Source organism: Molossus molossus, unplaced genomic scaffold (genome assembly GCF_014108415.1).
Source record: "Molossus molossus isolate mMolMol1 unplaced genomic scaffold, mMolMol1.p scaffold_m16_p_2, whole genome shotgun sequence".
Taxonomy (NCBI): domain Eukaryota; kingdom Metazoa; phylum Chordata; class Mammalia; order Chiroptera; family Molossidae; genus Molossus; species Molossus molossus.
Window position 1 is genome coordinate 4,319,023 of NW_023425355.1, and position 25,689 is coordinate 4,344,711.

At 38.7% G+C, this 25,689-nt stretch overlaps 1 protein-coding gene and 1 pseudogene across 1 annotated transcript in view; both read left to right on the forward strand.

Moving 5' to 3' along the window:
• The window catches only part of OPHN1 (oligophrenin 1), a 293,249-nt gene that overhangs the window by 222,408 nt on the left and 45,152 nt on the right, over positions 1-25,689 (forward strand). The window contains exon 19 of the mRNA XM_036271467.1: positions 10,417-10,576. Coding sequence (XP_036127360.1) covers positions 10,417-10,576 — 160 coding nt within the window. The remainder of the gene's footprint in view (positions 1-10,416; positions 10,577-25,689) is intronic.
• Positions 2,478-3,048, forward strand: LOC118635985 (annotated as a pseudogene).

Consider the following 25,689-nt stretch of genomic DNA (forward strand, 5'->3'; position numbering starts at 1 on the left):
AACATATTTACTCCATGACCCAGCGATTCTGCTCCTAAGTATATACTGAACAGAAATGAAAACATATGTCCACACAAAAACTTGTGCACAAATATTCATTGAAGCATTATTCATAGTTGCCCAAAGGTAAAAACAACCCAAATGATTATCAACTGATGAATGGAAAAACAATGTGATATAAACATACAGTGGAACATTACTCAGCCATATAAAGGGATCAAGTGCTAGTATATAGATAAACCTTGAAAACATGATGCTAAGTGAAAGAACTCAGACACAAAAGGCCACATATCATATGATTCCATTTGCATGGAGTATCTACAGTAGACAAATCTGTGGAGATAGAAAGTAGATTGGCAGTTGCCTAGGGCTGGGATGTGGGGACATGGGAGGTTAGGGGGAATGGCACCAACGGGTATGGGTTTTTTCAGTGCTGGAAATGTTCTAGACTTAGATAGTAGTGATGCTTACACAACTTTGTGATATACTAAAAACATTAAATTGTACCCTTTTCCCTTTAGAATAGGGAATTTTGTGGCAAGTGAAATATATCTCAATAAAGCTGGTATAAAAACAAACTAATCAAAATGGTTTCTAAAGGGGACAGGTGATGAATAGAGTGAAAAGGACATGGATGAGAGATACATTCCTTTAAGTCTACCTCCTTCTGTGGTTTTAACTTTGAAGCCGCATTAATGTTTCATATAACCAAAAACTAAAATTTAATCGAAACAAAAACATTAGAGCCCTGACTATGTTGCTAAGTGGTTAGAGCACTGGCCTGCACACCAAAGGGTCACAGGTTCGATTCTCGGTCAAGGGCATATACCTGGGTTGCAGGTTTGATCCCCAGTCCCAGTTGGGGTGCATGTGGGAGGCAACCAATCTATGTGTTTCTCTCACATCAATGTTTCTCTTTCTCTTTCCCCATCTGTCCCTCCCTCTACTCTCTTTACAAATCAATGGAAAAAATACCCTGTGGTGAGGATTAACAAAAGGAAAACATTACAAACCCTAATATTGAACACAAAAAGCAAATAAATTTAAATGTTTATCAAATTGATAACATGGACACATAGAGAAAACAATTATTTCAGCTCATATATCAATATAGTTGTTTGATTCATTCTCTCTGTTTTTTTTATTGTTGTAGTTAATCTTCACCCAAGGATATTTTTTCATTGATTTTTATTTCTAGAGAGACTGGAAGAGAGGGAGGGAAGAGGAGAGAGAGCATGAGAGAGAAAGAGAGAGAGAGAGAGAGAGACAGAGACAGAGACAGAGACAGAGACAGACATCAATGTGAGACATGTTGATTGGTTACTTCCCTCACAACCCTGACCAGGGCCAGGGATTGAACAGCAACTGGGGTACATGCCCTTGACTGGAATTGAACCTGAAACCCTTCAGTCTGAGGGTCGATGCTCTGACTGCTGAACCAAACCCACCAGGGCCTCTGACTCATTCTTAACGAGATATATTCTAAAAACAGAAATGCAAAAAAAAAAAAAAAAAAATTGTAAGCATTGCCCAGTATATTCATTAGTATTAGTCATATTATTATAATGTAAAACAATTTTATGTATATATCTCACAAGAATAAAGCAAAAGCAATAAATACATTAATTTTATCAGAAGCCAAGATATATAGTATAAGAAAAAGAGATGAAAACACAAAATTCAAGATGTAAAGAAAACAATTCTATAATGATACTGTTGAATTAAGAATGCCAATACGAACTCCCGATTTTAAAACAAAACAAAAACTGTGAATCAGTCTTGAAGTGATTCTACCTGAAAAAGCAATAAGTACATATAATACCTTATCTTTGTTTACAGATAACATTCCTTTCTCAAAAGTACCAAGGCACCTTAGAGAAATGGCTGATGCAGTTCTGGGACAAGGAAAATACAAGGAGAGCCTTGGATAAAGTGTACTTTTATAAGCAAAGAACAGCTCAAGCCCTAATAAGTGAGTCATAGCACAAGGACACAGGGACCTGCTTGAAAAGCCTGGGACTGATTGCATCTGGGGGCAACCTGAACATCAAATATAATAAATATTGTTCTTGATTATAATACTTTGAATACATGAAAATTTATGGGAAGTAGGTAGACTAAAGAAAGCTCTTTATTAAAGAAGAATGCTAGCTAATAGATGCAGGAGGAATGATGGAATTAGAAAAATGATTGCTTTGCAACCTCAGTGCCCTAGCTCTTTCAGACATGGGTCAGAACCATTGGGTAAAAGATTGTTCAGGAACAAGCTGGTCACATAGCTTTAATGTATTACCCACGGATTCCTTACTAATTACAAATGGAAAGTACATCTTTAGAGTGAAACTATCTGGCAAACAGCATTGCTGAGCTGCGGTCCTCGGTCCCTGAGTATGTGAGCTTTTTCTCAGCTGCTCTGCCCAAGACCCCCTGAGCGCCAACCCTAGCCCCCCTCGCTGCCCCATTCCCTCTCCAACAAGATGGAAGAAACTCTCCTAAACCAGGTACAGGTGTGCATTGGTGGGAAAGGAACTGCTCCTAGAAAGAAGAAGGGAGTTCACAGAACAGCTACAGCAGATGATTAAAACTTCAGTTCTCCTTAAAGAAGTTAGGGGTAAACACTATCCCTGGTATTGAAGAGGTTAATATGTTCACAAACTGGAACAGTGTTCCCCTTTAACAACCCTAAAGTCCAGGCATCTCTGGCAGCGAACACTTTCACCATCACGGGGGGCCGGCCGGGCCGGGCCAAGACAAAGCAGCTGACAGAGTGCTGCCCAGCATCTCAGACCAGCCTGGGGCAGTCTGACCATTTTGAGGAGTTGGGCAAAGCTCTGCCCAAACACTCTGGATGGAAAAGCACCACTTGCTACCAGAGAGGAGGATGAGGATGAAGTTCCAACACTTGGGGAGAATTCCGATGAGGCTTCCAAGAATGAAGCAAACTGGATTCAGTCAACTGCTGAAGAAGATTCACTTGAAGCTACTGGGAGCTGCTATTTTAGAGTGACTGCTTTTGCAGCTTTTGTTCATGGATCTGATCAAGTCTAGATCTCTAATATTTTTAAGCCCAGCTTCTTGGACACTGCAGCTCTTTTCAGTTTCTGCTTATACACAAATCATTCTCTGCAGATAATTAAGCTGAAGAAGCCTGGGAATAACATTTGAAACAAAAAATGTCAGCATCGCTAATAATGGTGCAAAATGACCTGATGTGCCTCCCTTAATGGGATACAGTGAGAAGACACAACATAAACTGAAATATTTTTGCCAAAAATGTTAAAGCTGAATCAAATTAACCTTTCCAGTTCACAGGAAATACAGGGCATAGAAACATACAGAATGTTTGATATTCTATAAGACACTGGTTTGGACTTCTCAAAAAAGCCAGTGTCACAGGCATATAGACCAGTGAAACAGAACAGAGAACCCAGAAATGGACCCAAGGCAATATGCTCAATTAATATTTGACAAAGGTGGCAAGAGCATACACTGGAGTAAAGACAGCCTCTTTAATAAATGGTGTTGGGAAAATTGGACAGCTACATGCAAAAAAATGAAACCAGAACATCAACTTACACTATACACAAGAATAAACTCCAAATGGGTAAAAAACTTAAATGTGACTCATGCATCCATAAAAATCCTACAAGAAAATGTAGGCAACAAAATTTCAGACATCATATGCAGCAGAATTTTCACTGATACATCACCTACGGCAACAGAAACAAAGGAGAAAATGAACACATGGGACTACACCAAACTCAAAAGCTTCTGCACAGCAAAAGATACAATCATCAAAATGGAAAGGCAACCCACTGTATGGGAGAGCATCATTGCCAATGATATATCAGATAAGGGGTTAATTTCCAATATATATAGAGTGCTCACACAACTCAACAAAAAGAAGACAAAGAACCCAATTAAAAAATGGGCAGAGGAACTAAATAGACACCTCTCCAAACAGGACATACAAATGGCTAAGAGACATATGAAGACATACTCAACATCACTAATCATCAGAGAGATGCAAATTAAAACAACAATGAAATATCACCTCATACCTGTCAGAATGGCCGCTATCAACAAATCATCAAACAAGTGTTGGCCCTCGTGGAGAAAAGGGGACTCTAGTACACTGCTGGTGGGAATGCAGACTGGTGCAGCCACTATGGAAAACAATATGGTGTTACCTCAAAAAATTAAAAATTGAACTGCCATTTGACCCAGTGATCCCACTTCTAGGAATATACCCTAAGAAGCCTGAAACACTAATTAGAAAGAATATATGTACCCTTATGTTCGTAGCAGCACTATTTATAATAGCTAAAATCTGGAAACAGTCCAAATGCCCATCAGTTGACAAATGGATAAAAAAGCTGTGGTACACAATGGAGTACTATGCAGCTGTAAGAAAGAAAGATCTCTTATCCTTTGAGACGACATGGATGGACCTGGAAAGTATATTATCCTAAGCGAAACGAGCCAAACAGAGAAAGACAAGTATCATATGATCTCACTTATTTGTGGAATATAATGAACATAACAGTCTGAGGAATAGTGTAGTCCCAGAGACGTGGAAGTGGGTACAGTCTGACAATCACTAGAACAGGAGGTGGTGGGGTAGAGATAAACCACAGAATTTATATGCATGTATGCATGAACAATGGACATGGACAACAAAGCTGGGGACTGGGCGGGGAGGGAGAGGAAGGGGGGAATCAGTGGGGGGAAAAAGGAGAAACATCTCTAACAAAAATAAATTAATTTAAAAAAAAGTCAGTGTCGAGTGTCTACAATTTGTACATCATTAGCTTGGTGATAGAGGGAAATAAATTATAAATAAGAAAACATGGCTGCCCTTGAACTTAAAATAATAATGATGGTTTTCTGATATCAAGCTGCTATTAATATAGAGTAGGTATTGTGGTAGATACTTTATATTATGATCTCATTTAATCCAAACAACCCTTAGAACTAAGTATAATTAGTGCCCCCATTTTTCAAATAAAGGATATCATAATAATTATGTGACATGTGGTTATTAAACTTATTAGGGTGATCATTTTATTAGGTATATAAATGTCTAATCACTATGTTGTACACCTGATAATATAAAATTATATGTCAACTATAACAGAAATAAATGTAAAATGTAAAAAATAAGAAAAAAAGTCAATGTCCTGGAATTAAAATGTAGGAGCAATGTTCTGTATTAAGAGACGAAAGAAACAGAAACAAATGCAGTCAGTAAACTTTGACTGGATATAGATTTGAAAAACCCAACTATAAGAGAATTTTTTGCACATTTCAGAAAATTTGTATGTGGAGTGGATATTAGATGATATGGGACTGTTGTAAGTTTTCACGGGTATGAAAACGTTACTGGGGTTTTATAGGCCAGCATGTGTGTCCTTTGCAGCTGAATGCTGAGGTATTTAAGGTTGAAGCAATTTACTTTAAAAGAGTTCAGAAAAATATGGAGAGAGAGAGAGCAAAATGTTAATTAGTGGTAAAATGTTCTTTCTTGAATCCAGGTATAGACAGTATGATTGTTCATAATACCATTCTTTCAAATGTTTTGTATCTTTGAAAACCTTTAAAATAAAAAGTTGTAGGGAAAATGCAAATAAAAAATAGGCTTAATTCCAATAGGGAAATTTACACAGAAGAAAATCCACATGCTTTTAAAAGTCACATAATTATCCTTCCTGCCAACCACCGCTTCTGCAACCTGTATGAATGTGTATTGATGCCTTTATAATCTGTTCCCATTTCCAGCCCATTTTCTTTTCAAAAATATGTTTTTTATTGATTTTTTAGAGAGAGAGAGAGGAAGGGAGAGATAGAAACATTGATGGGAGAGAGAAACATTCATCAGCTGCCTCCTACACGCCCCCTACTGGGGGTCGAGCCTGCAACCCCGGCATGTGCCCTGACTGGGACTTGAACCAGGGCCTCAGTCCATGGGATGACGCACAATACACTGAGCCACACTGGTCAGACTGAAATTGAACATTTTAAAAATATATCTATTGGTCATCTGTGTGTCCTCTTTTGAGAAATATCTATGCATGTTCTCTGCCAATTTTTAAATTGGATTGTTTGTGGAGTTTTTTAGTGTTGAGTTGTATGAGTTCTTTATACATTTTGGATATTAATCCTTAGTGGATTAGAACTGCTTTTGCTGTGTCCCATAGACGTTGGGTTGTTGTGTTTACATTTTCATTTGTTTCAAGATACCTTTTGATTTCTGCCTTGATCTCATTGTTAACTCATTCATTGCTTAGTAACATGTTATTTAGCCTTCATGTGTTTGTGTGTTTTTCAGTTTTTTTCTTGCAATTGATTTCTAGTTTCATAATATTATGGTCAGAGAAGGTGCTTGATATTTTAGTCTTCTTAAATTTATTGAGAGTTGTTTTGTGGCCAAACAGTGGTCTATCCTGGAAAACGTTCATTGTGCAGTTGAAAACAATGTATATTCTGCTGCTTTTTGGTGAAATGCTCTGAAAATGTTAGTTAATACATCTGGTCTAATGTGTCATTTAAGGCTGATGTTTTCTTGTTGAATTTCTATGTGGAAGTCTATCTATTGATGTCATTGGGGTGTTAAAATTCTTTACAATGATTGTATTACTGTCACTGTCTCCCTTTATGTCAATCAATACTTTAGACTATCTTCATTTAAAGAAATTGTTTGTTCATTTTGCTGCTTTGATTGGATGTTCTGCTACATTGTCTGCCAAATCACTGATTTGATCTTCTGCTTCATCTAATCTATTGATTCCTTATAGTGTATTCTTCATTTCTATGTCCTTGTGTATTCTGTTGAAGTTCTCACTAAATTTTTTTGGGTATCCTTATAAACATTGTTTTTAATTCTGTATCTTGTAAATTGCTTGCCTCCATTTTATTCATTTTTTTTTTCTGGAGATTTCTCCTATTCTTTTGGTTGGGGCATGTTTTTTTGTTTCCCCATTTTGGCTGCCTCTCTGTATTTGTTTCTATGTATTAGATAGATTTGTTGTGCCTCTCAGTCTTGGTGTGGTGGCCTCATGTGGTAGATAAACTGTGGGCCCAGTTGCGCAGTCCATCTGATCACCTGAGCTGGTTTCTTGTGTGGGTATGTGAGCCCTCCTGTTGTAGTTGAGTCTTGATTACTGTTGGCTTGTCTTTTGGAGTTGACTCTCAGGCTGGCTGACTATGAGAACTGAACCTGAGCCCAGTGCGCAAGCTGCTGTGTGGGCCCTCACCCCAGGAAGCAGAATTTCCCACAGCCTGATCCGGTGCCTCCTTAGACCTCCCTTTGAGTATGCTGCGTGTAAGGCTAATCAGGTCATGCTCTGTTGTGGTCTGAAACCAGCCACTGGATGTGTTGATTCTGGAGATTCTTGGGAGGGAGTCCAGTGCAGGTCAATGTCAGGTCCTGCCTGTGAATGCCCCTAGGCTACCTCTTAGGAACCACTGTTGTTAGCAGCTTGCACTGGTCCTGGATGTATGTAGGAGGGCCTAGCTATGTACCAAGGGCTGGAAGCCAGCAGTACCAGGCCTGGGTCATGTCAGAAAACATCCCACAGCACCCCAAGTCTTTCATCCACCTGCTAGCTGCCTACTAGACTCAGCCCTTGATATATAGCCTCATGTGATACATAATTTGTATGAAGTAGGTTCTTTTTTTTTTTTTTTTTATCCTCACCCGAGGACATTTTTCCATTTTTTGATCAGATAGAGCAGGAGGGAGAGAGAGGAAGAGAGAGAGAAACATCGATGTGAAGGGACACATCGAGTGACTGCCACCCGCACGACCAACCAGGGCCGGGGACAAACTGCAACCGAGGTACGTGCCCTTAGCGGGAACCGAACCCGGGTCTCTCTGTACTGCAGGCCGACGCTCCAACCGCTGAGCCAAACTGGCCAGGGCTGAAGTAGGTTCTTAGTGAGTCACCACATAAAGCAATTGGTGTTCAGCAGTTTAATAATACAGATTCGGTCTTTATCAGTGCTGGGTTTGAGGTTACTCAGCCAATTCTCATGGTATACTGAAGCCAGCCACCACCCACTTGGGTCCTGTGGACCTCTGTGGTGGGGCGGGGTCTAAGGGAGTCATCAGGGTGGAGCCCATAGAGTTCAGCAGGCTACAGCATATTAAGATATGGCTCTGCACAGGAAGATGGTCCTTGCCCTAAAGCCACATAACTCAGCCTCTTCCTGTCTGTCTCTGGCATTCCCTGAGCTGGCCCATAATTCCACGAGAGGTTTTTAAGAAAGACCACAGCACAAGCCCAGGGTGGCTGCCATTGACAGAGCCCACAGCCACGTGTGACTTGGAAAGGGTGGAGCCTCTGGGAGTCATCAGGGTGGGGCTAGTGTAGCTCCCCCAGCTCATGCCCTGTGGAGCAGTGGTCAGCCCAGAAAAGATGTCATCCATGGGCGATGTAGGAGACTCAACACATGGACTTTGGCAGCTGTCACTCCAGCCCTCTTCTTGAAGCCACACAACTCAGTTTCACCCTATATGATGCTAGCACCCTCCCAGGCATTATCCCTTCACCAGACCCATGGTGAGTGTGATTTTCTACACTCTCCCTGTCAGTGGATGCCCAAGGTTTCTAGGAGCCTTTTGTCTCACCTGGGCAGATGTAATCCCTGCTGATTTTCACAGGCAGATGTTATGTGGGCTCCTTTTCCCAGGACTGGGACTCCAGGCTGGGGAGCAAGGGGTAGGGTTGAGACTCCTCACTCCTCAGGGGGGACCTCTGCAGCTGAGATACTTGAGATTCTCAACTGCCCCACGTGGATGAGGGGCCAGTCCATTTTTCTTCTCCACCCCTCCTACCAGTGTCTTTGTGACATCTTCTATATATACTTAATTATATGACTTCTGTTCGGGTAGTCTCAGATGGTTATCCAGGTTGATTGTTCTGTAATTTAGTTGTAATGTTGATGTAGTCATGGGAGGTGGTTGGTGCAACTTCTACCTACTCCACACCATATTAGATCTCTCTTGATCTGGATGGATTTTTAAAATTAGGGTCTGTCATGGGCTCTCTTGTCTCCCCACATCCCTACCCCCACAGCTATTTTGACCAAAGGGCAGCACATCTTTTACTTGGGTGCCTCTAGTACTTTTTGAAAGTTCAATAGAGGCACTGAGTTCCATTAAAAATAATTATTTGGTACATGCTCTGTGCAAGGTGCACACATTTGGAAGTTGTTGATCACCTAGTAGGAGAGGCAGGTAATAAGCAGAAAATTACAATATTCTCTGCTTGCCAGTGGTGTCTGTCGATCAAGGTGAGGACAGTGGGCTAGGATGGCCCTGCAGGAGATATCAGGTAAAGTGAATCTCAGGATAAATATACATTCTTTAGGTCTAAGAAGAGGGCAACATTCTAAGCAGAGGGAATGCATGAGCAGAGAAATGGAAGTCTGAAACAACATGGTTTAGCCAGAAACTCTGACCTAAGAGGTGTCGCATGTCAAGTGTCCGTGGTCAGCAGTGCCTAGATGGAGACTCCTGCGATCGTAATAATAAGAGCAGATACTTCTAATGGATTGTTTCCAGGATATCATGTAAAGCCATTTAATACCATTCAATAACCCTCTGAGGTGGATACTATTTTTGCTAGTGGAAAAGCTAAATCCCAGAGCGTTTAGGTCACTAACAGTCACTATGCACAGCTAATAAGTCACCCCATCAGCTTCAGAGCCCAAACTGTGCATTGAGATTAGAAATAGTTGTCAAGTTACTAAAGGCCTTAATGGCTACCGTCACATGAGTTTGTCCTGTACTATGAAAAGCAGGACACCAGTAAAGGGAATTTAACCAAGGAGGTGACTAGGGATCAGAAAATTTGCTATGAAAGGCCCTACTGTAATTAGGCGGTTTGTAACTTCAGGCAAATATTTGTTTTTTCTTTGGACCTTTTTTTTTTTTTCTTTTCCTCTGTAAAATTAAGATAGTGATAAAGGGCTAATCTTCAGGATCTCTTCCAGTTCTTCGAGTTTTCTGCTTCTCTAACTTGGGGTGGGTAAGGGACTGGATTCCTAATTGGTGAGATTGCTAGACACTTTCTCTATGTATTTTTTTTTTCTGCTTTATATATACCGTACCTCTTGCCTGTGATCCATATTGCTTTCCTCCTTTCTTTCCAAATATTTTCTAACTATAGCCCCCACCCACTTCTCTTAGCTTCTACAGTGCTACTAAGTTAGCTAGGTCTCTCTTTGGCCCCTAATTAAATACTGTCTTGTATTCTTTGCTAGTTGTTTCCTTTGTAATGTTATCTTCCCAATTTAGGCCTCTCCTTTTCTTCTACGTTTTATTTTCACTTACCCTCTGTATCAGCTAACACTCTTGGTTATATGGGGGTCTTGGAGAAAATCTTGTTAATAATTTTCTTTCTCTTTTGGCAGTGTGTGTGAGCACAGCAAAGAGAATTTTATGACCCCCTCCAACATGGGGGTGATCTTTGGTCCCACGCTGATGAGAGCTCAGGAAGATACTGTGGCTGCCATGATGAACATCAAATTCCAGAACATTGTGGTAGAAATCCTAATTGAGCACTTTGTCAAGGTATGTATTTCCTGTTCTCACCATTACTCCTCCAAACATGTAACACTTTTCCATAGCCACCTTTTAGAGTTGTGTCTCCCTTCCTGGGTCAAGTTGATAATGGAAGGACATTCCATTATGGCACAATGACATTTAATAGCATTTCTGCCCCTGTGAAATTCATTTATTCAGCACATATTGCTTGATTATGTAACTATTTTATTATCAGGCACCATGCTAGACAGTATAGAAGGATAAAAATATCACTGTCTATAACTATAAAGAGTAAGCAGTGTAATATGGTGAAAGACCTGTAAACAAAGGAAAACGATAGCTATAAAAATGTTGTATGTACAACAATACCATAAAGAAAGCAATACCTGTACTTAATTAAACCCATATCATTCTGAAATAACTTAAGGTGGTATATTTTATATGATATGTAAAATGTGAGGTTATATACATTCTAATTAAGACAAGTGAAAAAGTATAAATGAGGATAGAGACAGAAAATGAGCCCAGGAAATGAGGCGAGACAAAAATGATTTATTGACAAGTCTTGTGCACTTGCATCAGATGTTCCTACATTTGATTCTAGACTTTGCGGCAGCAATGCCATCCGAACAGAGCATAATTCAATCAAAACTTTTTCTTTAAAGGAGTGAGACTGATGATAGAATCCAGGTAGTATCTACAGTTTAAACCTAAGGTCTACCACTTACTAGATGTATTAGGTTGGGTATAGTTTAGGCTTCGAGGACTCTAAATATAGACACTGTGGCTCCAACACAAGAGACATTTATCACTTTGTTGTGGAATAGTCCAGCAAGGTGGTCCAGGGCTGGTATGGTGACTTGACAGGGGCACAAACCCAGGTTCCTTCCTTCTTATTGCTCTGCCAGCCCTAAGGTACTGCTTCATGCACACAACCAAATATCCTCTATATTATGTCAACTGAGAAGGATGAAATAAAGGGAAGTAGAGGACACAGCCCTTTCTTTTAAGGTGTTGACCTGAAAGTCATACATATTCCTCTCATCACTTTATTATTTGTCAGAATTTAATCTCATGGTCCCATCTAGCTATAAGAGAGTCAAGGAAATGTAAGTTTTTATTTATTTATTTATTTATTTATTTATTTATTTATTTATTTATTTATTTTTGGGAGGGGTGCATCCATGTATCCAGTCTTTCATACACATAGTAAATATAGAATGGGAAAGTTTTAGGGAGATACAGAAAAGCTCAACTTGAGGTAAGTTGGATTAGAGATTCCTGAACTATATCTAGAAAGCAAAATCTATGAAGCAGTTGACTGAATCTAAGCCAGGGATTGGCAAACCTTTTCTTACAGAACCATATAGTAAATATTTTAGGCTTTGAAGGTCACAGAACTCTGTCACACTACTCACATGCACCTTTCATTGGGTAAGCAGCCATAGACAACATATAAACAAATGCATATTTTAATAAAGTTATTTTTTCAAATAGGCAGGAGGTCCATGGGCTGTAATTTCCTGACCCATGGTCTAAAGTCCAGATATCATTTATTGATTAATTGCTTGATTCATTCTACAAATATGTGTTAAATAATTACTGTTTGCCAAGTACTGTTTTAAGCACTGGAGATATAGCCCTAGTGAGTTTATGTTCTAAAGAAAGTAGAAGAACTGTATGTATTTAAAATTAGTGGCATATATGTCAATGAGCTTTAAGAAAAAAAGCAGAGAAGGGAAGTGGTTTTGCAATTTTGTTTATTTTTTACTTTTCAGTTACAGTTGACATTCAATATTATATTAATTTCAGGTATACAGCATAGTGGTTAGACTAATTTATATAACTTACAAAGTAATCCCCTGATAAGTCTAGTACCCCCCAACACCATACATAGTTATTACAATATTGATGACTATATTCCCTATGCTGTATATTACATCCCTATAACTATTTTGTAACTGCCAATTTGTGCTACCTAATACCTTTTTTAAAAAAATGTTTTTGTCTTCACTGATTTTTTTTTAGAGAGAGAGGAAGGGGGAGAGAGAGATAGAAATATCGATGAGAACGAACATCGATTGGCCGCCTCCTGCATGCCCCCACTGGGGATTTGGCCCACAACCTGGGCATGTGCCCTGACTGGGAATCAAACCGGCGACCTCATGGTGCATGGGTTGATGCCCAACCACTGAGCCACACCGGCTGGGCATGTACTTCCTAATACCTTTACCTTTTCCACCCAGCCTCACAAGTCCTCCCTTATGATCATTTTGTTCTCTGTGTCTATGAGTTTGTTTCCGTTTTGTTCATTTATTTATTTATTTATTTATTTAGATTCCACATGTAAGTGAAACCATATACAAATATTAACTCAAAATAAATCAAAGACCTAAATATAAATTCTGAAACAAAAAATTACATAGAAGAAAACATAGGTACTAAACTTATGGATCTTGGGCATAGAGAACATTTTATGAATGTGACCCCAAAAGCAAAAGAAGTAAAGGCAAAAATAAACAAATGGGACTCTATCAAACTAAAAAGCTTCTGGGTAGCAAAAGAAACCACCAACAAAACAAAAAGGCAATCAACCAAATGGGAGAAGATATTTGCAAACACCAGCTCTGACAAGAGGTTAATATCCAAAATATATAAATAACTCATATAACTCAGCACCAAACAAACATACAATCCAGTTAAAAAGTAGGCAGATGATCTGAACAGACATTTCTCCCAAGAAAACATACAAATGGCTAACAGATATATGAAAAGATGTTTAACTTCACTAGCTATCAGGGAAAGAGAACACTCATTCCCTGCTGGTGGGAATGTAAACTGGTACAGCCACTGTGGAAAACAGTATGGAGGTTCCTCAGAAATTAAGAAAATGCTGGGATTTGTGAAATAGGTGAAGGGATTAAGAGAAGAAACCTCATAGAAAACAGTACGATGATTACTAAAGGGAAAGGGGGTTGGAGGGAGGTAGAATAGGATAAACCAGTGATAAATGGTGATGGAAGGAGGCTTGACTTGGGGTGGTAAACACACAATACAATATACAGTTGATGTATTGTAGAATTGTATATGTGAAACCTGTATAATTTTATTAACCAATGTCACCACAATACATTCAATAAAGAATGTAGAATAAAAAAAAAAGGTCAGAAAGGGTCAAATACAAATATAACTTTCCTTATTTGCCAATGACATGACTATCTATGTAGAAAATCCCCAAAAATCTATAAAAATACTCTTTGAACTAATAAGGTAGTTTATCAGTGTTATAGGATACAGAGCCAACGTGAAAAAATCAATTTTATTTTTATATACAAGCAGTTAATGTGTGGAAAATGAAATAAAAAATGCAGTACCATTTACAGTCTCTCAAAACAAATGACATGCTGACGTATAAGTCTAATAAAACATTTATAGGATTTATATGCTGTAAATTACAGAATGCTGCTGAAAGAAGTCGAAGAAATTATAGGTAAATTGAGAGACATTCTGTGCTCATACAATGGTAGATGTCATAGTAAAAATGTCAATTCTTTCTAACCTGATATCTAAGTTTAAGGCAATTAATATCAAAATCCCAGCAAGATTTGTAGAGACAAGATTATACTAAAATGTATATGGAAATAGAAAGGAGTTAGAAGAGCTAACGCAATTTTGAAACAGAATAAACTGGGAGGCATCAATAGTATTAATGTTTAGTGTATTAACATTAATGCTTCAGTAATCAATACAGTGTGAGATAGGCAGATAGATATATGCACAGATCAATGGAAGAGAAGACACAGATATCCTCACTAAGTATGGCCAGACCTTTGTTTGACAAAGGTACAAAAGCATTTCCAGGGAGGAGGGATAGCCTTTAACAAATGACACTAGAGCAATTGCATATCTACAAGCAACAAGAGTGAACATTGACCTAAACCTCACATCATATGCAAAAATGAACTCAATATGATTATACATTTAAATGTAAAACTCTAAGACTTTGGGAAGACAACAGAAGAACAATCTTCAGGACCCACTGAAGAAGTCGTACAGAAATAAATCAATAAATTAGACTTCATCAAAATAAAAAAAAATTGCTCTGTGAATGACTCTATTAAAAATATGAAAAAAAGTGCTACCAATTTGGAGAAAAGATTTGCAAACCATGTGTCTGAAAAAGGACTCGTATCTAGAATATATAAAGAAGTCTCAAAACTCAACAGGAAAAAAATCAAACAATCCCATTAGGAAATGAGCCACAGACATGAAAAGGATGTATGGATGACAAATAACCATATGAAGAGATGTTCAAGATCACTAGCCATTAGGGAAATGCTAATTAAGACCACATGAGTATCACTATATACCTAGTAGAATAATTAAACTTAAAAATAGTGATAACACCAAATGCTGACCACGGTACGCAGAAATTAAATCTCTCATACCCTTTGGTAAGAACATAAAATATTGCAGCTACTCTGGGACAATTTTTCAGTTAAAACAAAACAAAACAAAACAAAAAAACAAACTAACACAACTAAATATGCATTTACTATACAACCCATCAATTACACTCCTGGGCATGTATCCCAAAGAAATGAAAACATGTCCACACAAAACTGCTACAAGTGTGTTCATGGGAGCTTTATTTGTAATAGCCAAAAACTGGACACAAACCAGATGTCCTTCAACGGGTGAATGGTTAAACAAATTGCAGTAATTCATACCACGGATTACTACTCAGCAATATAAAAGAATGAATTATTGATATACACAACAACTTGGATGGAAGTCAAGGGCATTCTCTGGAGTAAAAAGACCTATCTTAAAGGTTACATACTGTGTACTTCCATTTGTTTATGTGTTTTCTCTACTGTGATCCTCACTTTTTTCTGAGCCCTCACGAGCAGAATCATACAGCCACATTTCTACTAACAGCTTGTTCGAGGCATTGTAGGCTGTTTCTATCATGCTCCGCCAAATTTTTCCAGCATCTGCTCATTGCCCAACTACAAAGTCACTTCTCCAATATTTAAAACATTTTTACTTCCAAAATGTTCAAGTATTTTTTACAACAGCATACAATTTTTGGCTGCCAAAATTTATATTAAATTTCTATCATTGCTGTAACAAATTACCACAAACTTTCTGGCTTAAAACATAACAAATGTATTATCTTAACAAGTGTGGAGGTCAGACATAAAATTGCTTGGTAGGCTTGCATCTCTGTTTCTTAGCCCCTTTGCAGCGTCTAGAAGCCCCCTGCATTTCTTGGTGTGTAGGCCTTTCCCCACCTTCAAATCAATCCCAATCTGTTTCTGTCTCTGTCTCTTTCTCTCACACACACCTTTGCTTCTCTTATCACATTCCCTTATCTTGCTGAAATTCCTGCCTCTCTCTTCTAAGGACCCTTGTATATTGGGCCCATCTCAAAATTTTTACCTTAATCATATCTGTAAAGTCTCTTTTGTTATGTAGGTAACATAATAACAGGCTCTGGGGATTATGGACAGCTTGGGTATCATTATTCTGAAGGATACCATTATTTACAAGAGTATCAGTACTCTTCAAAAGTCATGAAAGACAAAGAAATATTGAGGAACTATCACAGACTGGAGGAGACTACAGTGACATGACAACTTAATGTCATATGGGATCCTGGGTTGTACCCTACAGCATAAAAAAGGGCATTGATTTAAAAACTGATAAAATTCAATCAAAACCTGTAGATTAGCTAATATTATTGTGCCCGTGTTAATCTCTTGGCTTTAATAATTTCACTGTGGTTATAAGATGTTAACATTAGAGGAATCTGGATGAAGATTATGCAGAAACACTGTACTAGTTTTGCAATTTCTTTGTAAGCTGAAAATCATTTCAAAATAAAAAGCTAGTAAAGTGTTTTATTGATGTATACTGGCACCATCAGTATTTGGCCTATTTTCTCACATCCTCAGTAAACTTGAACATTAGCAAATATGTTCATGTTACATCGACTGTTCTAAACCTTCTAAACCTAACTGAATAATTATATTTCATTGTTTTCAAATAAATGTTTAATTTATTACTTAAAATTGTTAATGAGATTGGGTATCTTTTAACACACTTTTGGTTGTTGTATCAGTTTGCTGGGATGCAATAACAAAACACCATGTACTGGGCAGCTTAAACCTTAGAAGTTTATTTTCTCACACTTCTAAAGGCAGCATGTCCAAAATCAAGGTGCCAATGCTCAGGACTAATTTCTCCTGAGGCCTGTCTTCTTGACTTGCAGATGGTTGCCTTCTTGCTGTGTGCTCACTTGCTTCCCTAGTGTCTCTTCCTCACCCTATAAGGACACAAGTCATATTTGATTAGACCGCACATTTATGACCTCATTTAACCCTTATCACCTTTTAAAGGCTCTGTCTCCAAGTACAGTCACATTGGGGGCACAGTCTTCAAAATATGAATTTGGGGGGTACATTCTAGTTCATAGTAGCTGTCCATTTCAGTTGAGAGATGGGGGTAGAAAATTGTTCATATTGGGTTACCATTTGAGTGTGTGTTTATCATTTTTTTTTTTATCCTCACCCGAGGACATTTTTTCATTTTTTGTTCAGATAGAGTGGGAGGGAGAGAGAGAGAGAGAGAGAAACATCGACATGAAAGGGACACATCAAGTGGCTGCCACCCGCACGACCAACCAGGGCCGGGGACAAACTGCAACCGAGGTACGTGCCCTTAGCGGGAACCGAACCCGGGTCTCTCTGGACCGCAGGTTGACGCTCTAACCGCTGAGCCAAACTGGCCAGGGCTGTGTTTATCATTCTTGTGCACCCATTTAATCTTCAGTGACTGCAAACTCCACTGGAAAACAGTAGCTGCCTCTGTGAGGAGAAAGCTAGTGTAGTTGGTGAAGGTTAGTGATCTTAAAGCAAGTGGTGTTTGCACAGGATTTTTTGTTATCATGTTTTTAACTCCTTTATCTGAAATAGTCACAATAAATTGCTTTAAAATGTCTCATGGGAGGTGAGGAAATGAGCACCAAGTAACTTGGTTGTAAAGGGAAAGAAAAAGTAGAGGCAGGGGCTAGAAAGACATTGAGTTGACAGAATGTTTTTAAGGCTGGGAAGCTTGTGCATGTTGATGAACCAGGGGGAGCGGAGCTATTGTGGGGGAAAAGCTTGAAGACCCAAGTGAAAGAGGATAGCTCACTGTGGTTTGAATTTGAGTTTCTCTGATGGTTAGTGACATTGAGCATCTTTTCATATGTTTATTGGCCATTTGCTTGTCCTCTCACCTCTCAGAATGGCTATCATCACAAAATGAAACACGTGCTGGTGAGGATGTGGAAAAAAGGTAACCCTCGTGCACTATCGGTGGGATTGGAAATTGGTATAGTCAGTATGCAAAACAGTGTGGAGCTTCCTCAAAAATTTAAAAACAGAACTACCATATGACTCAGGAATTCCACTTCTGGGTCTTTATCTGAGGAAATTGAAAACACTCATTTAAAAAGATACATGCATTGCCCTGGCCGGTTTGGCTCAGTGGTTAGAGTGTTGGCCTGCGGTCCTGAGAGACCCGGGTTCGGTTCCCGCTAAGGGCACGTACCTCGGTTGCAGTTTGTCCCCGGCTCTGGTCAGTCGTGCGGGTGGCAGCCACTCGATGTGTTCCTTTCACATCGATGTTTCTCTCTCTCTCTGTTCCTCTCTCTCCCTCCCACTCTACCTGAACAAAAAATGGAAAAATGTCCTCGGGTGAGGATAAAAATAATAATAATAATAATAATAATAACAATAATAACAATAATAATAATAAAAAAAAAGATACATGCATCCCTATGTTCATTGCTACATTACTTACAGTAATCAAGATATGGAAGTAACCTAAGCACCCATTGGTAGATGAATGGATAAGGAAGATATGGTACATATATACAATAGAATATTAGTTGGCCATAAAAAATGTTACATTTGCAACAGCATAGATGTATCTAGAAGGTATTATGCTAAGTGAAGTAAGTCAGAGAAAGACAAACACCATATGATTTCACTTGTATGTGGAATCTAAAGAACAAAATACATGCACAAAGAAAACAGAAACAGACTCTTAGATACAGAGAACAAACTGGTGGTTTCCTGGTGGGAGGATGGTTTGGGGAGCTGGGTGAAAAAGGTGAGGAATTGAGAAATACAAATTGGAAGTGATAGAGTAGTCAGGGGGATGTAAAGTATAGCATAGGGAATAGAGTCAATAATACTGTAATAACTATGTATGGTGCCCAGTGGGTCCTAGATTTATCAGGGAGATCACTTCATAAAGTATGTAAATGTCTAATCACTATGCTGAACATGTAAAACTAATATAATATGGTATATCAACTGTAATTGAAAAAACAAGATCTGATTGAGAGAATAATCAATCGACGGAGGTGTTTGCACAGGATTTTTTGTTATCATGTTTTTGATGAGGACAATTGAGCAGATGGCCTCCAGGTTCCTTGAGCAAAGGTTGGCTTTGGATGGCCTCTTATAGAAGGAGGAGAGGGAAATAGGAATGGAGCCATATGAGCTCGCCAGCTGGGGGCATGAGGAAGCAGTGTCTGTGAAAATTAAGGAAGATTATGATTGCGGCACTGTTTTCTCAAGGAGAATGTACGTTTATTTTATCTGCTGAGAGTAAGGGGAAATGGGTGTAGGGCTGGAGGCATGAGGAAAGTAAGAGAAGGTTTAGAACAGTCTATGTAAGGGAATGGAGAGGGAGCTGATGAAGGATATGTATTGTTGTTACAGGAAAATGTACACCCTAAATCTAGGGTGGTACCATCCCTGATGAGGCTTCACACCCCACAACACTGCTTCAGCGCCAGTATGCAGAGTTAGAAAAGACTAAGTATGTGCTCCTTTGAGCATTGGCATTTTTAGGGAACTGCAGAAAATGAACAGGGTCCAAACATGCTGAGGCTGTTGTTAGTTGTTTATTATCTGCCATTTAGACCAAACTGAAAAAGAGGGGAAGGAAGTGAGGGGATTGGTAGACTGAGGAAAAGTGGAAGAATCAAGGGAATAGAGGTCTCAGTGTTGAAGATCAGAAATAGGGAGAGTGAAGGCCTGAGATTTCTAGAAGGATAGGAGGTTGTCATCAGTGTTGGAAAGGTATTTTGAATGTCAACGATGAAGCACATTTTCAGGTGATGACAAGAAAGTATTAGCAAACATGTGTAAAGCCCTTACTGTGTATCAAACACTGTTTGAAGCTTTTTGCACATATTAGGACATTACACCTAAGTTTTATATAAGCCCTGGCTGGCTTGGCTCAGCGGTTGGAGCATTGGCCTGTGGTCCAGAGACACCCAACAGTGTTTGATACACAGTAAGGGCCTTACACATGTTTGCTAATACTTTCTTGTCATCACCTGAAAATGTGCTTCATCGTTTTATATAAGAAAATCCAAGACAGAGTGAAGTTGTGACTTGTCCAGAGTCATGAAGTGAGTAGGTTTTGAAGCTCAGATTTGGAAACAGATAGTTCAGATCTCTACTGTACTACCTCTAGATATTGATCATGTTCATAAAAATGGGTATCTGAAATAGAGGGAAAGATTATTGGTGACGAGAAGGCCAAAGAACTTGGAGGCAAGAATTGCTGAAGGGTTCTTCACATAGACTGATTTTGTATTAGAGGCTGTTCTTTTAACCCTAGCATTTTGGGGTCAAATCATGCATTTTGTGTGTTTGACAAGTAATTTTGTCTTTATCCTGAGGCATTAGGGAACCATGAAAGCTCATTTGAAATGTTCTATTTAATTTACAAGTAGACACAAGAAGGATGCCAGCATGTTTAGTCTCATCATTAACATAACAAAATAGGTTTTTTGTATGTTATTATTCTACATAATTTTTAGGGGAAATGGCAACTTCAATTTTACCAGAAAATGATTTTTTCAGTGAATGCCCTCAATCACTACTGAGTTCATAAAAGTGTGATTTTGCTGTGCTTTTGGCCAGGATATCAAAAGCATAATCTGCGGGGTGATTTGAAGAGCAATTAAAGTGCTGGTTACCTATTATCCCCAGGATTCAATAGGAGATTATTTTTACCAATCAGTAACCAGCTTTTGAGCATAGTTGTTAGACCCTTGTATAACCAACTGTCATATGTGTTAAATAATTAAAGTTTTGACCTTTGTGTGATACTGGAGATGTACTCTGACCATGTTTTCCAAACAAAGACATGGTAACCAAGGACCTTTTCTAATTTATGAATTTATTAATATGAAACATATGGAGATACAAAATGAAGTCCCAGGTTATTATATGTTTATCAAGTAGCTTTTTTTTTTTTTTTTTAAAGAGCAAAATGATATGTTCCAGAAATTCTGGACCTTGTAGGTGTAACCTCACAGGATGGTTGTAGGGATTAAAAGAGATAATATATATGAGACCTGATGCTTCTCTCCAAGTCTTGGGGATTATATGTTCCTGCCAAGTTGTTTGGTTAATGGCATATGATTTTCAGTTGACATATATTATAATTTTAGTAATGTGTTTTTCCATTTATACTTGCTCTTTCATAGAAAAGGGCTTAAACATATTAGTTTTAAGTTTCTGTCATCTCATTCCTTCAGCTTCTCTTTTAAGAATATCCGGGCTCTGTAAATAAAATTCAGTGCATCAGAAGAATTGATACTTAAAGGAGTCCATTTCTAAGTTTTTAAAAAGAATTTAAAAAAATGATTTGAATCATCTTCTCTAAATTATTTATTTCCTGGTGGGTAGGGAAGTGATGGGACAAGATCTACTGCTACACTGATCCCTAGAACGATATTGATGATTCTTAAGTTCTCTCTCTTCCCATCTCACTGAGGAGTGTCTACCCGATGCTACTGTCTTGAGATACAGAGGCAATTTGGACAGAGGAGAGTTGACTTCTGTTTTCTGAATTTTGGGGGTGGGCTGGGGGTGACTGTCGGGAATTATGGGGGAAGAGAGGTCAGCTCTTCAGGCAGTTCTTAGCAATTTTGCTTTGAGGAGAGAGAGTTATTTCACTTAAGGGGACAAAATCCTAGGGGATAGATCCAATTGAATATTAGAACTGGAAAGTGAGTTTGAAGACCTTCTGGTCCAGGCTCTTCATTTTACATGAGGTCCCTTTTTACACAGTGCAACAGTGATGACACATTTGCATTTCTCTGACTCTGTTCGCCTCATCTCGTATTTGGAACTTGAGCACACCCACCCACCTACCCCATAGTTCTTCCCAACTAGTTTGTAAAAGAACTCAGGTAGCAGCCACTTGTGCTTTGCAAACTCTTCTTCTCAATTACGCAACTTATTGTTGATGACTTTCCTCCTTTCCTATGGCAGAGATCATTGGCTTGAAGCTAGGAACCAGCAAGCAGTTCTGCCTCTTTAGATTTAGAATTTTATTTGAGGAACGTGGAATCAGGCTATGTGCCCAGTGTGGGGCAATGCACTTTTATCTCACTTAGTCCTTATTCTAACTCTGTGAATGATGAATATTATTATTTCCATTTTTTTTGGCTTTGGAAACAGAGGCACTGATTGTGATATGTGGCAAAGCCAAGACTTAAATCTGTCAGTTGGGTTAAGGCTGCACCTCAGGGAATGGGGATCTGTTTTATGTGAGATGTTAAAGACAACAACGAGTTGTACTTGTCTTTGCATCACTGATGTTGACTTAGCTCTTCTCCCTTGAGTTCTCTCCTCATTGCCAATTTTTTCTGGTTCACTGGGTTGGAGGCTACTTTTTAATCCTGCAGGCTCTTGCTTTACTACCTCAAATATAGATTTCTGCGAGGATTGTTTTTAAGATAATTAGAAACCCTATTGCCAATGTATGTGAAAATGGATTTTAATGTTATCTCTAAAGATGTATGGTTAGAAACCATGGTTGAGGAAACTGAATGGTACAGTTTTTGATGCAGATGTAGATGGTTGAGGGCAGTTCTTACTGTAAATTGGCCAGAGACAGCTGGGTTTGTGGGCACTCAAATGCTGCCTATGTTTCCAAATGGCCAAATGGGACCTTGGCCAGGAAAAAACCAACATCGTAGCCATGTAATGGGTTTGGGGAGGCAAACAAGAGTCCTTTTAAGGAACAACTCTGATTTATGTATTTTTCCGATACACAGTCTAGCAACTCAGAAGGAACATTCTAGTCATAATCCGATCTTCCTTTTTTCTCTGAAATGTGGTTTATATGAATTTTGGTGTGCCACTAGAGGGCAGCAAGAGAATAGTTAAATATTTCCTGGCACTGCTGTTTTGAAGGATACTAGTAGGTAGATAAATATTTAAAAAATAGAAGTACATATAAATGTCGACTTGTGCTATACAGATTTATATTTTATACATTTTAAAATATATCTCTATGTATACACACACACACAAATGCATGGAGTGACAAAGACAGGAAGACAGAGAAAATCTAATTAAGCTAGACTTCTACTTCATTGCCTTTAATTTATGAAATGATAAGTTAAGCTCAAAGCTATTAAAAATAACATATTTATTAGCCTGTACATATGAATACATTTTCATATTCTAGTATGTAGTTAGGTGGGGATTTGGCAGACATTTTCAAATGAATCTTCAGAAAAAATATCTGTGATTCGTGAATGCTAAGAGCAAAGTGTAACCTGAAGAAAATATCTTTGAGTCGAAAATTATTAAGATTGAGAAATTGCAGATGTGTTTATGAGTCTTAGTGAATCTTTGAAACCATCTTCAAGTTTTCAATTTTGTCTTAATCAAGAAGATCTTTCACACATTTTCCAAAGGCCTAGTTCTCTTAGCTTTGAAGTGAGGTCAGGGCCTGTTTAAAATGAATAAGCATCTCCAAGCCTGATGAGATAGTGTGATAAGTGTAGGGCACAGCTGTGAGCTAGGGTTTACCCCCCTCAATGTTCAAAGGGCTGAAACATTCCCCATGAGTCACCCTTTTGATTCTCTTCACCCGATTCACCAAAAGGTGGAAATATTGTGTGCTTCCTTTTCCTCTCCCCAGCTGCCACTAAAATAATAATTATAACAGTGAAATAAATATAACAGCATTTCTTGAGAGCTTGCTGTGTTCCATGCACTATGCTAAAATTTTGACATTCAACATCTCATTGACTCCTCAAAACTTTTATGAGGTAATACCTAATTTTACTTAAAGGTAAACCGAGGCTAAGAGGGATTAAATTTGTTATGGACTATCAAAATTAAATATCTGTTTTTATTGTATTTTGAGCAAGGTAGGCAGGAAGGAGGAGAGAGAGAGAAATTAAATAAATATAGAATCTGTTTTTTGAGAATTTGAAAAAGATCTCTAAGGTCATATAGTCAGTTTCTTTCAATGGCCAGTGAGTTTCTCATATTACCCTGACATTTGCTATTCTTCTTTGAATGGTCCAAGTCTCAGGTTTGGACATCAGAGCCTGGATAACGCAGTAAGACTGTAGCCAGGGTGCTAGAGGGTCAGGTAAGTTGTATTTTGGCAGCCAGACTTGGAGCCCACTCAGGTTCCTTGGTGTGGTGAAAGTGCCTATGGGAATTTCAGGATCCAGAAAACAATGGGGGAGCACTGAGATTGGGGGGAATTTTTTTTTGCTCTGAGATTTTTGGAATGATGGCTGAATCACTGCTACTTTCTTGGATTAATACATGTTAAAATAACCTTGAAATTTCAGGCTACCTCTGTAGGCTTTCCAAATATCCATGAAGGTGAGACTATTATGGAAAGAATGGAAAACTCATTTTGGAACCAGACAACAACCTTGAGGTTGAATCTCAGCCTCATTCTTTGCTAGCTGGGTGGTCTTCAGTAAAGCAGTCTACCTCCCTGAGCCTCCTCCCAGCTTTTTAAAAAGGGAACTAATAGCCCTGGCCAGTTTGTCTTAGTGGATAGAGTGTTGGCCCACCGACCAAAGAGTCACAGGTTTGATTCTGGTCAAGGGCATGTACCTCGGTAGCGGTTCATCCCAGCCCTGGTTGGGGTCATGTGAGAGGCAACCAGTCGATGTGTCTCTCTCACATCAAAGTTTCTCTCTCTTTCTCTCTCTCTCTCTCTCCTTCCCTCCCACTCTATCTGAAGATAGATGGAAAAATATCCTTGAGTGAGGATTTTTTAAAAAGGAACTAATAATTAGATCTTCCTCACTCAGTTGGGAGGATTCAGTGAGATAAATATATCAAGTACTTTGTACAAAGTATTTCCCACCAGATTTTAATCTCTCTCCATGCTCTATGCTACCATCTTTACTATATTGACAGGAGATTAACTTTATCTTAATTATGATGTTCTTCCAGTCCTTTACCTTGGTAGCTATGAAGTCTTTAAAGTTAAAGGGCTTTTCTTATAAGTCCTTAGACCATTTTTAATTCATTGTTGTTAATGATACAGAAACTCTTTACTTCCCAAGCCTGAAAACATGCTACGTAGGTCTAAAAGTAAAATTCCATTTGAAATCTGCCATGCTATTCTTAGTAGCAACCACATAATCCATGCCAACTGGATAGAGGTGTCCTTATGAGAACCCGACTTCATGCTTTCTCTCTCAGTATTCTCTTCCCAAGACAACTGCCCAGGGAAATGGGCCGACAGCACGGATTATAGACTCATTAGATATAATCAGTGGGATTATGAAACTGTTTCATGTAGGAGGTACTGTGTTTTAAGGGAATAGGGCACCAGATTGGGGATTAGAATTCTTGGGTTATAGTCTCAGTTCTACCACCTCTGGCTTTGGAGCCTTAGGTAAATTACTTCCCCTCTTGGGACATCAGCTTTGCCCTAAGGGTAATGTATGGGTAGAGTAGATAGGATTCTAGAATGTTACATCTAGAAGGGCCTTAAAGACTGTTGCAAAGACCAAAGACAGACTTGGTGACAGCCCTCTTACCAAAAAGTTGGCTCTTGGTAACAACAGACATGACATTTTCAAAGTTTTGCTCATACTCTAAGAAAACTTGGTGACACACTTGATGTTTGAAATGGTCTCTGCCAAATGCTAAGAGCTCATTATTTTTGACCCTGTCACCACCTTTGTTTTTAACGAAGTTCAGAGTACAGTTTTGACTAATATAACCAAACCCCAGAAAGCACAACACAGCCTCAGCCAGCGTTCAAATGGAGACTCAGTGGAA